At 46.7% G+C, this 14,900-nt stretch overlaps 1 protein-coding gene across 1 annotated transcript in view; it reads right to left on the minus strand.

Annotated features, from left to right (window-relative positions):
* The window catches only part of SAMD10 (sterile alpha motif domain containing 10), a 29,974-nt gene extending 21,640 nt beyond the window's left edge, over positions 1 to 8,334 (minus strand). The window contains exon 1 of the mRNA XM_069751094.1: positions 7,986 to 8,334. Coding sequence (XP_069607195.1) covers positions 7,986 to 8,070 — 85 coding nt within the window. The 5' untranslated portion in view covers positions 8,071 to 8,334. The remainder of the gene's footprint in view (positions 1 to 7,985) is intronic.
* Positions 8,335 to 14,900: the final 6,566 nt, after the last annotated feature.

Raw genomic sequence — 14,900 nt, forward strand, 5'->3', positions numbered from 1 at the left:
CCCATGAGACATCACATCCATGACTGCATGGGTGCAAATGTGAAATAGCGAATATACTGTATAAGTATTTCATTTTTTTAGTGTGAACTCTATAAACACTGCTGCAACATGTGACTGCATCCTCAGGACCTTGCAGCTGTACATATTCCAGGCCTGGCGGAGAGGGGGGACAAGGTCGCTGACAAGCAGAGGATCACCTGACCCATTGTCTGCAGCATGCGAGGATGTGACGAGAATACTGGGGAAGCGAACTGATTATAGGGGACCGTACAGCAGCGGAGAACAAAGCTGCTCTTCTCCATACTTTTATTTTCTCAGTGCCATTTTCACAGCAACGCCTCAGGCATGAAATCGAGTTACAGGGGGAGGAGGAGAGGGTGTAAAAGAAAAAAAATGCAAATCCAATTACTATATTCATGTGAACCATGGACTAGACTTTAAAGGCAAATCCCTGGTCAAAAAAGAACATCTGGCTTTAGACTGAGCCTCATTTCCCTATATGCAGAAAAGTAAGTGAACCCCTTGTTATTAGGGCATTTAATAATGTCAGCCCCTTTTACAGCTAGCAGGAGCACAAAGTAGAGTACAGTCTCCATAGATAACCACTAGCACTAGAATCGCTGTCCTGGTGGCACATTTATAGGATACCACCTCTGCTATAGGTCAGCTTTTATGGTAAAAGGTGCAAAAGTCATCCATCGCTAGTTCCAGCACCCACCACCCTGGACCAAATTTCATCTCGAGGCAGCGTCAACACAGCCACTTTCAGCAGCTTCATAAATCAGGATTTCTATCGTAGTCAGAGACCTGAGAACATTAAAGGCTGTGGGCCCTTTTGACATGGAAAAAAAGTATTTTTTTGTTTTTACATATGTTACTGGTATCCTTCAGTCTGTAATCTTCATTCCCTTATACATTCAGTCCCCCTGATATGCAGTTTGCATCCTTATTTAAGTTTCAGATTTTTCTCTGTTGGGAGTGTCTCTCCCAGTAATACAGGTTGGATGTGAGATCTGTGTATCTAGGAATGATTAATCCAAAATGCATAGGCCAGCCTTCTATCATTACTGTTTGTCAGCTGTAATTTCTTTTAATGGAAAGAAATAAAGGTTCTCATTTCTAACATATTTTTCCCCGAGGTGCCACAGGATATGGCTGCCTTTCTAAAATGGATATAGTGCCCTTTTCACAATGGAGTGTTTCTACTTTGCACTGTCCATGTTATGGAGTCTCTAACATGAATAGATTTCGGTTTGCTGAAAACTTTCTATTACTGTATTCTGTGTATCCATGGTACTATTATCTTTATTAGCTCTTTTATTGGCACAGCTTCTATCCTGTGCTTATTTCCTCTTCATATGCAGTCCTCCTTTTCTATAACCTCTTTTCTCTGCCCTCTCTGAGATACTTTCCTCCTCTACATGCTGTGGAAATCTGTATAAAGCCCCTCCGCTTTTCCTGCTGCTATGGCTAGGTTTAACACTTGCATTTTGGCATTCTATTTGTCTGTTCTTTTTTTAGGGAACAAACAAGTGTAATTCATGTCCAATAACAAATCTGTTGCTTGCCTGATACACACAGAAGCATTAATTATTGTGAGGTCCATCCGATTTCCTTTATGCATCAGTTTTAAGAATTTAAAAAAAAAAAGCAGAATTTTTTTCAGTTGGACACATAACGGAAACAAGACGGGCCCTATCAACGGGGGTCTTCTGCCTGATTTCTGAAGGAGGACGAACTTCTTAATAATTCCCGTGCTTTGGGCACAATGCAGCTAACCTACAGTCCAGCACCTATTGCTGTCATGATCAGGGTTCACATACTTTTGGCCATGTAATGCATCATATTGCTCAGCAGTATAGACCTTCTTGCAGTTGCAGTCATAGTGTTTTGTGGTTTCTACGATGTAGCAGCTTGTGATCTCTATGACACATATTTGCCAGACTGAGCCCTGTGATACTGGGATAGAATGTTGTGGCTGCGGGAGCGTTCACTGAAAGGGTTAAGGACGACTCTCGGCTTCCACCAGTGATTGCTTCCAAAGGGCTTAATTCAAAGTGACTGATATAGAAATAAGATTGTTTCTGTGAGGGAGGAATGTTACATATATGAATAGTAACTGCGTATAACCAGTGGCTGATGGAAAGACGCCAATCATAGTATCACACAGGAGAAACTTAGATACACAGGCTCAGTAGATAGTATCACACAGGAGAAACTTATATACACAGGCTCAGTAGATAGTATTGCAGTGCCCCAGGGTCCTGGTCATTGCAGTAATGTCATTATTCCACCAGGGGGAGTGATATTACGTCTGAAGGCAATGAAGGAGATCTCTTTGCCAGGTATCACAAACCACACACCACACATCACACTCCAGGCCGCCAGGGGGAGCCATGCTTCTATTTATTAGGGCACTCCTCACAATTAGGTAAAACTGGTGGTTTGGACAGGAAGAGAGGCAGAAGTGAGCTAGGCTTCACCCAGTTAGCTGCTATCTGAGCTCCTCTCAGGTTGTGGGTCCCTGACAGGGGTGGGATCCTGTCAGAGGCCTAGACAGAGGCTCCACGGAGCTGCGCCTGCCCCACGTGCGGCAGCATCCTAAGAAAGAGACATCAGAAGGGAATTGTCTTGTAGTGAGTGAGAAACAAAGTCATAGCAAAAGGAGAGGAAACCAGAAGGAGATCTGCCCTGTAAAAGGCTGCCTCCTTTCTGAGGCGCAGGATTCCGGTAGCCAGAACACCAAGGGAGTAAGGATCTCTACGCTTTACTTCAGAGACTGGCAGGACAGTTAATTCCACGTTGGCTGCCCGACCTTATACCCAGGAGGCACGGTGGCAACTTGTGGGGGCTGGGGCGTGATAGGGTCCCTGTAAAAAGCCTCAGGCCATCAGTCATACGAGTTTGTCCTATCCTATCCATCAGGGGGACAGAGCGAAAGAAACTTAACATCTACAATAGTTGTGAGGACCTCACCGAGAAGCTCAGCAGGGAGGGACTACAACACTCCGGCGCTAGAGGAAGGCTACTGATTTCCACCTGGATAAGGGGACTCTGGATTTGCCTTCAGACCGGCCGGACTCTGCCTGCCCTGTGATCCGGTGCTCTGGACTGAGGACATTGAACCCTTTAGTAAAAAGGTAAAGAGACTGCAATCTTGTTTCCTTGTTCTTCACTGCGCCTCACACCATAAACCATCTACACTCTGGGAAGCCCTGGGGACATACTTCACCTGTGGGAAGGTATACCATCTAGCTGCCATCACATCACCCCAGCGGACCCCTAAGCAGCGTCGGTCACCCTGACCGAATACCACAGGTGGCGTCACGAACACTATCCCTTTAAAGACCTTTCCCCCCATTTATTAACGGACGACCCCTAGGGCCACGGACCGGGTCAGCCACTGTGACATCCCCCTTGAGAACAGAAGGGCCCGGCTCCGAGTTCCCCACTGCGCTACTGGGGGGCGATCCAGTATCACACAGGAGAAACTTAGATACACAGGCTCCCTAGATAGTATCACACAGGAGAAACTTATATATACAGGCTCAGTAGATAGTATCACACAGGATAAACTTATATACACAGGCTCAGTAGATAGTATCACACAGGAGAAACTTAGATACACAGACTCAGTAGATAGTATCACACTGGAGAAACTTATATACACAGGCTCAGTAGACACACACGATTGACTTAGTTACACAGGCTCAGGAAACAGAATCGCATGGGAGAAACTTAGATGCACAAACTCAATAGACAGTGTCACACAGGAGAGGCTTAGATATACATATTTCATATCATACACTACCCAGACATATATGTACTCCCCCCACAGACCCCATATACACCTGTACGTCATATCATACTTTTCTATTTACCCCTGTATTATTGTATACTGTCCTTCCCTGTCCTATACAGTGACACACCTGTATAATATACCATTCACTGTTCCCTACACGCATGTACAATCCCCCCAGATACACTAGCACATATCATGCACTACTTTATCAGATATCCACACTTACCCTACATAAAACATACACACATGTATTGTACACACTTTTACTAGATAAACACATATACACATGTATTATACACACAGTTATTATACACACCTGCACATATACAAATCTACTGTATTATACACATCTATATACACCCATGTATTATACACACTAGTAGATACAAGTGCTTCTCACAAAATTAAAATATTATCACAAAGCTAATTTATTTCAGTTCTTCAATACAAAAGGTGAAACTCATATATTATATAGAGTCATTACAAACAGAGTGATCTATTTCAAGTGTTTATTTCTGTTAATGTTGATGATTATGGCTTACAGCCAATGAAACCCCAAAAGTCATTATCTCAGTAAATTAGAATAATTAACAAAAAACACCTGCAAAGGTTTTCTAAGGCCGGGTTCACATTTGTGTGTGCAATGCGAGTAACTCGAGCGAGTCTCTCGCATCAATACCCGGCACTGCCACCGGCATTCGGGACTGGAGTGTACAGCTGCATAGAAATACATGCAGCCGCACACTCCGGTCCCGAGTGTCGGCGGCAGTGCCGGGTATTGATGCGCGAGTTTCTCGCATTGCAATCACAAGTGTGACCCCGGCCTAAGCATTTAAAACGGTCCCTTAGTCTGCTTCAGTAGGATCCACAATCATGGGGAAGACTGCTGACTTGACAGATGTCCAGAAGGCAGTCATTGACACACTCCACAAGGAGGGTAAGCCACAAAAGGTCATTACTAAAGAAGCTGGCTGTTCACAGAGTGCTGTATCCAAGTATATTAATAGAATGTTGAGTGGAAGGAAAAAGTGTGGTAGAAAAAGGTGCACAAGCAACCGGGATAACCGCAGCTTTGAAAGGATTGTTAAGAAAAGGCCATTCAAAAATTTGGGGGAGATTCACAAGGAGTTTACTCCTGCTGGAGTCTTTGCTTCAAGAGCCACCACACACAGATGTATCCAGGACATGGGCTACAAGTGTCGCATTCCTTGTGTCAAGCCACTCATGACCAATAGACAACGCCAGAAGCGTCTTACCTGGGCCACGGAGAAAAAGAGCTGGACTGTTGCTCAGTGGTCCAAGGTGTTGTTTTCAGATGAAAGCAAATTCTGCATTTCATTTGGAAATCAAGGTCCCAAGAATCTGAAGGAAGAGTGGAGAGGCCACAATCCAAGCTGCTTGAGGTCTAGTGTGAAGTTTCCACAATCAGTGATGGTTTGGGGAGCCATGTCATCTGCTGGTGTAGGTCCATTGTGTTTTATCAAGACCAAAGTCAGAGGAGCCGTCTACGAGGAAATTTTAGAGCACTTCATGCTTGACTCTGACGACAAGCTTTTTGGAGATGGAAATTTCATTTTCCAGCAGGACTTGGCACCTGTCCACACTGCCAAAAGTATCAATATCTGGTTTATAGACAACAGTATCACTGTGCTTGATTGGCCAGCAAACTCGCCTGACCTTAACCCTATAGAGAATCTATGTGGTATTGTCAAGAGGAAGATGAGAGACACCAGACCCAACAATGCAGACGAGCTGAAGGCAACTATCAAAGCAACCTGGGCTTCCATAACCCCTCAGCAGTGCCACAGGCTGATCACCTCCATGCCACACCGCATTGATGCAGTCATTGATGCAAAAGGAGACCCGACCAAGTATTGAGTGCATTTACTGAACATACATTTCAGTAGGCCAACATTTCGGATTTTACAATAATTTTTCAAGCTAGTGTTATATAGTATTCTAATTAACTGAGAAAATGATTTTTGAGTTTTCATTGGCTGTAAGCCATAATCATCAACATTAACAGAAATAAACATGTGAAATAGATCACTTTGTTTGTAATGACTCTATATAATATGAGTTTCACTTTTTGTATTGAAGAACTGAAATAAATTAACTTTTTGATGATATTCTAATTTTTGAAAAGCACCTGTATGTACATATATTATACATACCTGCACATATACAAATGTATTATACACACCTGTACATACACACAGTACATACACACATGTATTATATACACTTGTATAGTGTGATATACAACTACCCCAAATACACCAGTATATGACATATGCATATGCAATATCCACACATTTCCCATACACACTTTTACTTGATAAAACACACAACTCTACAATCTGCCCCATATACACCTTTAAATCAATCTATACATTTTCATATACACATGCACAGTCCAAGACATCCTAATACACCCTAGTACATCATATCATACATTGCCCTATACACATGCATATTTAATTTCTCTATGTCCACATGTACATCTTATCATTCACAGCCCTAAACACATGCACTATCTACACCTATTCTGTCTCATGTACACTTGAGGCTGCACATCATATCATATACCATCCTAAACACGTGTTCGATTCACACTAACTCCATATATCCTGTACATTGTATCATACACTGCCCTATATATGCATACTAACAACTACCCCACATTCACCCATGTATCATACACAGCCCAATCCACATGTATTATCCACATTTACCCTATATATATCCATATATCATATACTGCTCTATACATGTGTACTATCCACACCTACCCCATATACAGCCTTAGATCACATCAGACACTCTGCTATGCATATGTACTATCCACATCTACCCTATATACACCCATATATCATTACCTATATACATGTACTATCCACACCTACCCCATATACACCCGTATTTCATATATTGCACTACAAACATGTACTATCCACACGTACCTCATATACACCATACATCACATCCTGCCCTATACACATGCACTATCCACACCTGCTACATATACACTCGAACATCACATACTGCTCTATACACATATACTATCCACACCTTCCCCATATAAACCCATACAATACCCTATACACATGTACTATCCACACCTACCCTATATACACCCATACATCACATAATGCCCTATACACATGTACTATCCACACCTACCCCACATACGCCCATACATCAGATACTGCCCTACACATATACTGTATACTACCCCCACCTACCACTTATAGATCATACATTATACCCTATACACATGTACTGCCCACACCTACCCCATATACATCCATACATCACATACTGCCCTATACACATGTACTAACCACACCTACCCCATATACACCCATACACCATAATCTGCCCTATACACATGTACTAACCACACCTACCGCATATACACCCAAACATCATAATCTGCCCTATGCACATGTACTATACACCCATACATCACATACTGCCCTATGCACATGTACTATACACCCATACATCACATACTGCCCTATACACATGTACTATCCACACCTATCCCATATACATCATACATTATACCCTATACACATGTACTACCCACACCTACCCCATATACACCCGTACATCACATACTGCCCTATACACATGTACTATCTACACCTACCTCATATACACCCATACACCATAATCTGCCCTATGCACATGTACTATCCACACCTACCCCATATACATCCATACATCACATCCTGCCCTATACACATGTACTACCCACACCTACCCCATATACACCCATACACCATAATCTGCCCTATGCACATATACTATCCACACCTACCCCATATACACTTATACATCACATACTGCCCTATACACATGTACTATCCACACCTACCTCATATACACCCATACACCATAATCTGCCCTATGCACATGTACTACCCACACCTACCCCATATACACCCATACATCACATACTGCCCTATACACATGTACTGTCCACACCTACCCCATATACATCATCCATCACATACTGCCCTATACCCATGTACTCCCATTATTCCATGGTCTCTGTCAGTCCCACCATGCCCAGGATTGCACCCACCGGAGCAGCTCTCTCCCTTCCCATGCATTCTCCTCCATGCCATACGTGTCCTGTCCTCTATCACTCCCATTCATCCCCGGCTGTACTCACCGTCCATGCCGCCCCTCTCCGGGCTGTAGTCCCCTCTCCCCGAGGGCTCCCTCTCACCGATCCGAGCTCGAAGGTCAGTGAACATCGGGAGTCCGGGTCACAGACAGCCGGGTGCTGGGCTGCCTCCCTCCTCCAGCAGCAGACACAGGACCCGGGGAGGAGGAGGAGGGAGGATGGATGGAGGGTGGACACCGCGGTCACTATCACCCAGCCAGCTGCTGCTTCTGCTACAGATGTCCTGAGCTCATGAGTTGCTCTGCAGCTTTCAGAGGTGTCAGGTGCTTAAGAGATGCTCTGCAGCCTAGAATGGTGTCCTGTCCACATGAGATGCTCTGCAGCCTAGAATGGTGTCCTCTCCACATGAGATGCTCTGCAGCCTAGAATGGTGTCCTGTCCACATGAGATGCTCTGCAGCCTAGAATGGTGTCCTGTCCATATGAGATGCTCTGCAGCCTAGAATGGTGTCCTGTCCACATGAGATGCTCTGCAGGCTAGAATGGTGTCCTGACCGCATGAGATGCTCTGCAGGCTAGACTGGTGTCCTCTCCAAATGAGATGCTCTGCAGCCTAGAATGGTGTCCTGTCCATATGAGATGCTCTGCAGGCTAGAATGGTGTCCTGTCCATATGAGATGCTCTGCAGCCTAGAATGGTGTCCTCTCCACATGAGATGCTCTGCAGGCTAGAATGGTGTCCTGTCCACATGAGATGCTCTGCAGGCTAGACCGGAGTCCTGTCCACATGAGATGGTCTGCAGCCTAGAATGGTGTCCTGTCCATATGAGATGCTCTGCAGCCTAGAATGGTGTTGTCCATATGAGATGCTCTGCAGCCTAGAATGGTGTCCTGTCCACATGAGATGCTCTGTAGCCTAGAATTGTGTCCTCTCCACATGAGATGCTCTGCAGACTAGAATGGTCTCCTGTCCACATGAGATGGTCTGCAGCCTAGAATGGTGTCCTGTCCACATGAGATGCTCAGCAGCCTAGAATTGCGTCCTGTCCATATGAGATGCTCTGCAGCCTAGAATGGTGTCTTGACTACATGAGATGCTCTGCAGCCTAGAATGGTCCCCTGTTCACATGAGATGCTCTGCAGCCTAGAATGGTGTCCTGTCCACATGAGTTGCTCTGCAGCCTAGAATGGTGTCCTGTCCACATGAGATGTTCTGCAGCCTAGAATGGTGTCCTGTCCACATGAGATGCTCGGCAGCCTAGAATGGTGTCCTGTCCACATGAGATGTTCTGCAGCCTAGAATGGTGTCCTGTCCATATGAGATGCTCTGCAGCCTAGAATGGTGTTCTGTCCACATGAGATGGTCTGCAGCCTAGAATGGTGTCCTGTCCACATGAGATGCTCTGCAGCCTAGAATGGTGTCCTGTCCATATGAGATGCTCTGCAGCCTAGAATGGTGTCCTGTCCACATGAGATGCTCTGCAGGCTAGAATGGTGTCCTGTCCACATGATATGCTCTGCAGGCTAGAATGGTGTCCTGTCCATATGAGATGCTCTGCAGGCTAGAATGGTGTCCTGTCCATATGAGATGCTCTGCAGCCTAGAATGGTGTCCTGTCCATATGAGATGCTCTGCAGCCTAGAATGGTGTCCTCTCCACATGAGATGCTCTGCAGCCTAGAATGGTGTCCTCTCCAGATGAGATGCTCTGCAGCCTAGAATGGTGTCCTGTCCACATGAGATGCTCTGCAGGCTAGAATGGTGTCCTGTCCATATGATATGCTCTGCAGGCTAGAATGGTGTCCTGTCCATATGAGATGCTCTGCAGGCTAGAATGGTGTCCTGTCCATATGAGATGCTCTGCAGCCTAGAATGGTGTCCTGTCCATATGAGATGCTCTGCAGCCTAGAATAGTGTCCTCTCCACATGAGATGCTCTGCAGCCTAGAATGGTGTCCTCTCCACATGAGATGCTCTGCAGCCTAGAATGGTGTCCTGTCCACATGAGATGCTCTGCAGCCTAGAATGGTGTCCTGTCCATATGAGATGCTCTGCAGCCTAGAATGGTGTTCTGTCCACATGAGATGGTCTGCAGCCTAGAATGGTGTCCTGTCCACATGAGATGCTCTGCAGCCTAGAATGGTGTCCTGTCCATATGAGATGCTCTGCAGCCTAGAATGGTGTCCTGTCCACATGAGATGCTCTGCAGGCTAGAATGGTGTCCTGTCCACATGATATGCTCTGCAGGCTAGAATGGTGTCCTGTCCATATGAGATGCTCTGCAGGCTAGAATGGTGTCCTGTCCATATGAGATGCTCTGCAGCCTAGAATGGTGTCCTGTCCATATGAGATGCTCTGCAGCCTAGAATGGTGTCCTCTCCACATGAGATGCTCTGCAGCCTAGAATGGTGTCCTCTCCAGATGAGATGCTCTGCAGCCTAGAATGGTGTCCTGTCCACATGAGATGCTCTGCAGGCTAGAATGGTGTCCTGTCCATATGATATGCTCTGCAGGCTAGAATGGTGTCCTGTCCATATGAGATGCTCTGCAGGCTAGAATGGTGTCCTGTCCATATGAGATGCTCTGCAGCCTAGAATGGTGTCCTGTCCATATGAGATGCTCTGCAGCCTAGAATAGTGTCCTCTCCACATGAGATACTCTGCAGCCTAGAATGGTGTCCTCTCCACATGAGATGCTCTGCAGCCTAGAATGGTGTCCTGTCCACATGAGATGCTCTGCAGCCTAGAATGGTGTCCTGTCCATATGAGATGCTCTGCAGCCTAGAATGGTGTCCTGTCCATATGAGATGCTCTGCAGCCTAGAATGTTCTGTCCACATGAGATGGTCTGCAGCCTAGAATGGTGTCCTGTCCACATGAGATGCTCTGTAGCCTAGAATTGTGTCCTCTCCACATGAGATGCTCTGCAGCCTAGAATTGTGTCCTCTCCACATGAGATGCTCTGCAGACTAGAATGGTGTCCTGTCCACATGAGATGCTCTGTAGCCTAGAATGGTCTACTGTACATATGAGATGCTCTGCAGCCTAGAATGGTGTCTTGACTACATGAGATGCTCTGCAGCCTAGAATGGTGTCCTGTTCACATGAGATGCTCTGTAGCCTAGAATGGTGTCCTGTCCATATGAGATGCTCTGCAGCCTAGAATGGTGTCCTCTCCACATGAGATGCTCTGCAGCCTAGAATGGTGTCCTGTCCATATGAGATGCTCTGCAGCCTAGAATGGTGTCCTGTCCACATGAGATGCTCTGCAGGCTAGAATGGTGTCCTGTCCATATGATATGCTCTGCAGGCTAGAATGGTGTCCTGTCCATATGAGATGCTCTGCAGGCTAGAATGGTGTCCTGTCCATATGAGATGCTCTGCAGCCTAGAATGGTGTCCTGTCCATATGAGATGCTCTGCAGCCTAGAATGGTGTCCTCTCCACATGAGATGCTCTGCAGCCTAGAATGGTGTCCTCTCCACATGAGATGCTCTGCAGCCTAGAATGGTGTCCTGTCCACATGAGATGCTCTGCAGCCTAGAATGGTGTCCTGTCCATATGAGATGCTCTGCAGCCTAGAATGGTGTCCTGTCCACATGAGATGCTCTGCAGGCTAGAATGGTGTCCTGACCGCATGAGATGCTCTGCAGGCTAGACTGGTGTCCTCTCCAAATGAGATGCTCTGCAGCCTAGAATGGTGTCCTGTCCATATGAGATGCTCTGCAGGCTAGAATGGTGTCCTGTCCATATGAGATGCTCTGCAGCCTAGAATGGTGTCCTCTCCACATGAGATGCTCTGCAGGCTAGAATGGTGTCCTGTCCACATGAGATGCTCTGCAGGCTAGACCGGAGTCCTGTCCACATGAGATGGTCTGCAGCCTAGAATGGTGTCCTGTCCATATGAGATGCTCTGCAGCCTAGAATGGTGTTGTCCATATGAGATGCTCTGCAGCCTAGAATGGTGTCCTGTCCACATGAGATGCTCTGTAGCCTAGAATTGTGTCCTCTCCACATGAGATGCTCTGCAGACTAGAATGGTCTCCTGTCCACATGAGATGGTCTGCAGCCTAGAATGGTGTCCTGTCCACATGAGATGCTCAGCAGCCTAGAATTGCGTCCTGTCCATATGAGATGCTCTGCAGCCTAGAATGGTGTCTTGACTACATGAGATGCTCTGCAGCCTAGAATGGTCCCCTGTTCACATGAGATGCTCTGCAGCCTAGAATGGTGTCCTGTCCACATGAGTTGCTCTGCAGCCTAGAATGGTGTCCTGTCCACATGAGATGTTCTGCAGCCTAGAATGGTGTCCTGTCCACATGAGATGCTCGGCAGCCTAGAATGGTGTCCTGTCCACATGAGATGTTCTGCAGCCTAGAATGGTGTCCTGTCCATATGAGATGCTCTGCAGCCTAGAATGGTGTTCTGTCCACATGAGATGGTCTGCAGCCTAGAATGGTGTCCTGTCCACATGAGATGCTCTGTAGCCTAGAATTGTGTCCTCTCCACATGAGATGCTCTGCAGCCTAGAATTGTGTCCTCTCCACATGAGATGCTCTGCAGACTAGAATGGTGTCCTGTCCACATGAGATGCTCTGTAGCCTAGAATGGTCTACTGTACATATGAGATGCTCTGCAGCCTAGAATGGTGTCTTGACTACATGAGATGCTCTGCAGCCTAGAATGGTGTCCTGTTCACATGAGATGCTCTGTAGCCTAGAATGATGTCCTATCCATATGAGTTGCTCTGCAGCCTAGAATGGTGTTCTGTCCATATGAGATGCTCTGCAGCCTAGAATGGTGTCCTCTCCACATGAGATGCTCTGCAGCCTAGAATGGTGTCCTGTCCATATGAGATGCTCTGCAGCCTAGAATGGTGTCCTGTCCACATGAGATGCTCTGCAGGCTAGAATGGTGTCCTGTCCATATGATATGCTCTGCAGGCTAGAATGGTGTCCTGTCCATATGAGATGCTCTGCAGGCTAGAATGGTGTCCTGTCCATATGAGATGCTCTGCAGCCTAGAATGGTGTCCTGTCCATATGAGATGCTCTGCAGCCTAGAATGGTGTCCTCTCCACATGAGATGCTCTGCAGCCTAGAATGGTGTCCTCTCCACATGAGATGCTCTGCAGCCTAGAATGGTGTCCTGTCCACATGAGATGCTCTGCAGCCTAGAATGGTGTCCTGTCCATATGAGATGCTCTGCAGCCTAGAATGGTGTCCTGTCCACATGAGATGCTCTGCAGGCTAGAATGGTGTCCTGACCGCATGAGATGCTCTGCAGGCTAGACTGGTGTCCTCTCCAAATGAGATGCTCTGCAGCCTAGAATGGTGTCCTGTCCATATGAGATGCTCTGCAGGCTAGAATGGTGTCCTGTCCATATGAGATGCTCTGCAGCCTAGAATGGTGTCCTCTCCACATGAGATGCTCTGCAGGCTAGAATGGTGTCCTGTCCACATGAGATGCTCTGCAGGCTAGACCGGAGTCCTGTCCACATGAGATGGTCTGCAGCCTAGAATGGTGTCCTGTCCATATGAGATGCTCTGCAGCCTAGAATGGTGTTGTCCATATGAGATGCTCTGCAGCCTAGAATGGTGTCCTGTCCACATGAGATGCTCTGTAGCCTAGAATTGTGTCCTCTCCACATGAGATGCTCTGCAGGCTAGAATGGTCTCCTGTCCACATGAGATGGTCTGCAGCCTAGAATGGTGTCCTGTCCACATGAGATGCTCAGCAGCCTAGAATTGCGTCCTGTCCATATGAGATGCTCTGCAGCCTAGAATGGTGTCTTGACTACATGAGATGCTCTGCAGCCTAGAATGGTCCCCTGTTCACATGAGATGCTCTGCAGCCTAGAATGGTGTCCTGTCCACATGAGTTGCTCTGCAGCCTAGAATGGTGTCCTGTCCACATGAGATGTTCTGCAGCCTAGAATGGTGTCCTGTCCACATGAGATGTTCTGCAGCCTAGAATGGTGTCCTGTCCATATGAGATGCTCTGCAGCCTAGAATGGTGTTCTGTCCACATGAGATGGTCTGCAGCCTAGAATGGTGTCCTGTCCACATGAGATGCTCTGTAGCCTAGAATTGTGTCCTCTCCACATGAGATGCTCTGCAGCCTAGAATTGTGTCCTCTCCACATGAGATGCTCTGCAGACTAGAATGGTGTCCTGTCCACATGAGATGCTCTGTAGCCTAGAATGGTCTACTGTACATATGAGATGCTCTGCAGCCTAGAATGGTGTCTTGACTACATGAGATGCTCTGCAGCCTAGAATGGTCCCCTGTTCACATGAGATGCTCTGTAGCCTAGAATGATGTCCTATCCATATGAGTTGCTCTGCAGCCTAGAATGGTGTCCTGTCCTCATGAGATGTTCTGCAGCCTAGAATGGTGTCCTGTCTACATGAGATGCTCTGCAGACTAGAATGGTGTCCTGTCCACATGAGATGCTCTGCAGCCTGCTTGATGTCCTGTCCACATGAGATGCTTGGCAGCCTAGAATGGTGTCCTGTCCATATGAGATGCTCTACAGCCTAGAATGGTGTCCTGTCCACATGAGATGTTCTGCAGCCTAGAATGGTGTCCTGTCCACATGAGATGCTCTGTAGCCTAGTAAAAATAAAACAGGATTCAAGTGTCTATAAAACCATCTTGTGAGATGCTCTGCAGGCTGAAATGGTGTCCTGTCCACATTAGATGCTCTGCAGGCTATAATGGTGTCCTGTCCATATGAGATGCTCTGCAGCCTAGAATGGTGTCCTGTCCAAATTAGATGGTCTGCAGCCTAGAATGGTGTCCTGTCCCCATGAGATGCTCTGCAGCCTAGAATGGTGTTCTGTCCACATGAGATGTTCTGCAGCCTAGAATGGTGTTCTGTCCACATGAGATGTTCTGCAGCCTAGAATGGTGTCCTGTCCACATGAGATGCTCTGCAACCTAGAATGGTGTCTTGACCACATGAGA

This window comes from Ranitomeya imitator, chromosome 2 (assembly GCF_032444005.1).
Source record: "Ranitomeya imitator isolate aRanImi1 chromosome 2, aRanImi1.pri, whole genome shotgun sequence".
Taxonomy (NCBI): domain Eukaryota; kingdom Metazoa; phylum Chordata; class Amphibia; order Anura; family Dendrobatidae; genus Ranitomeya; species Ranitomeya imitator.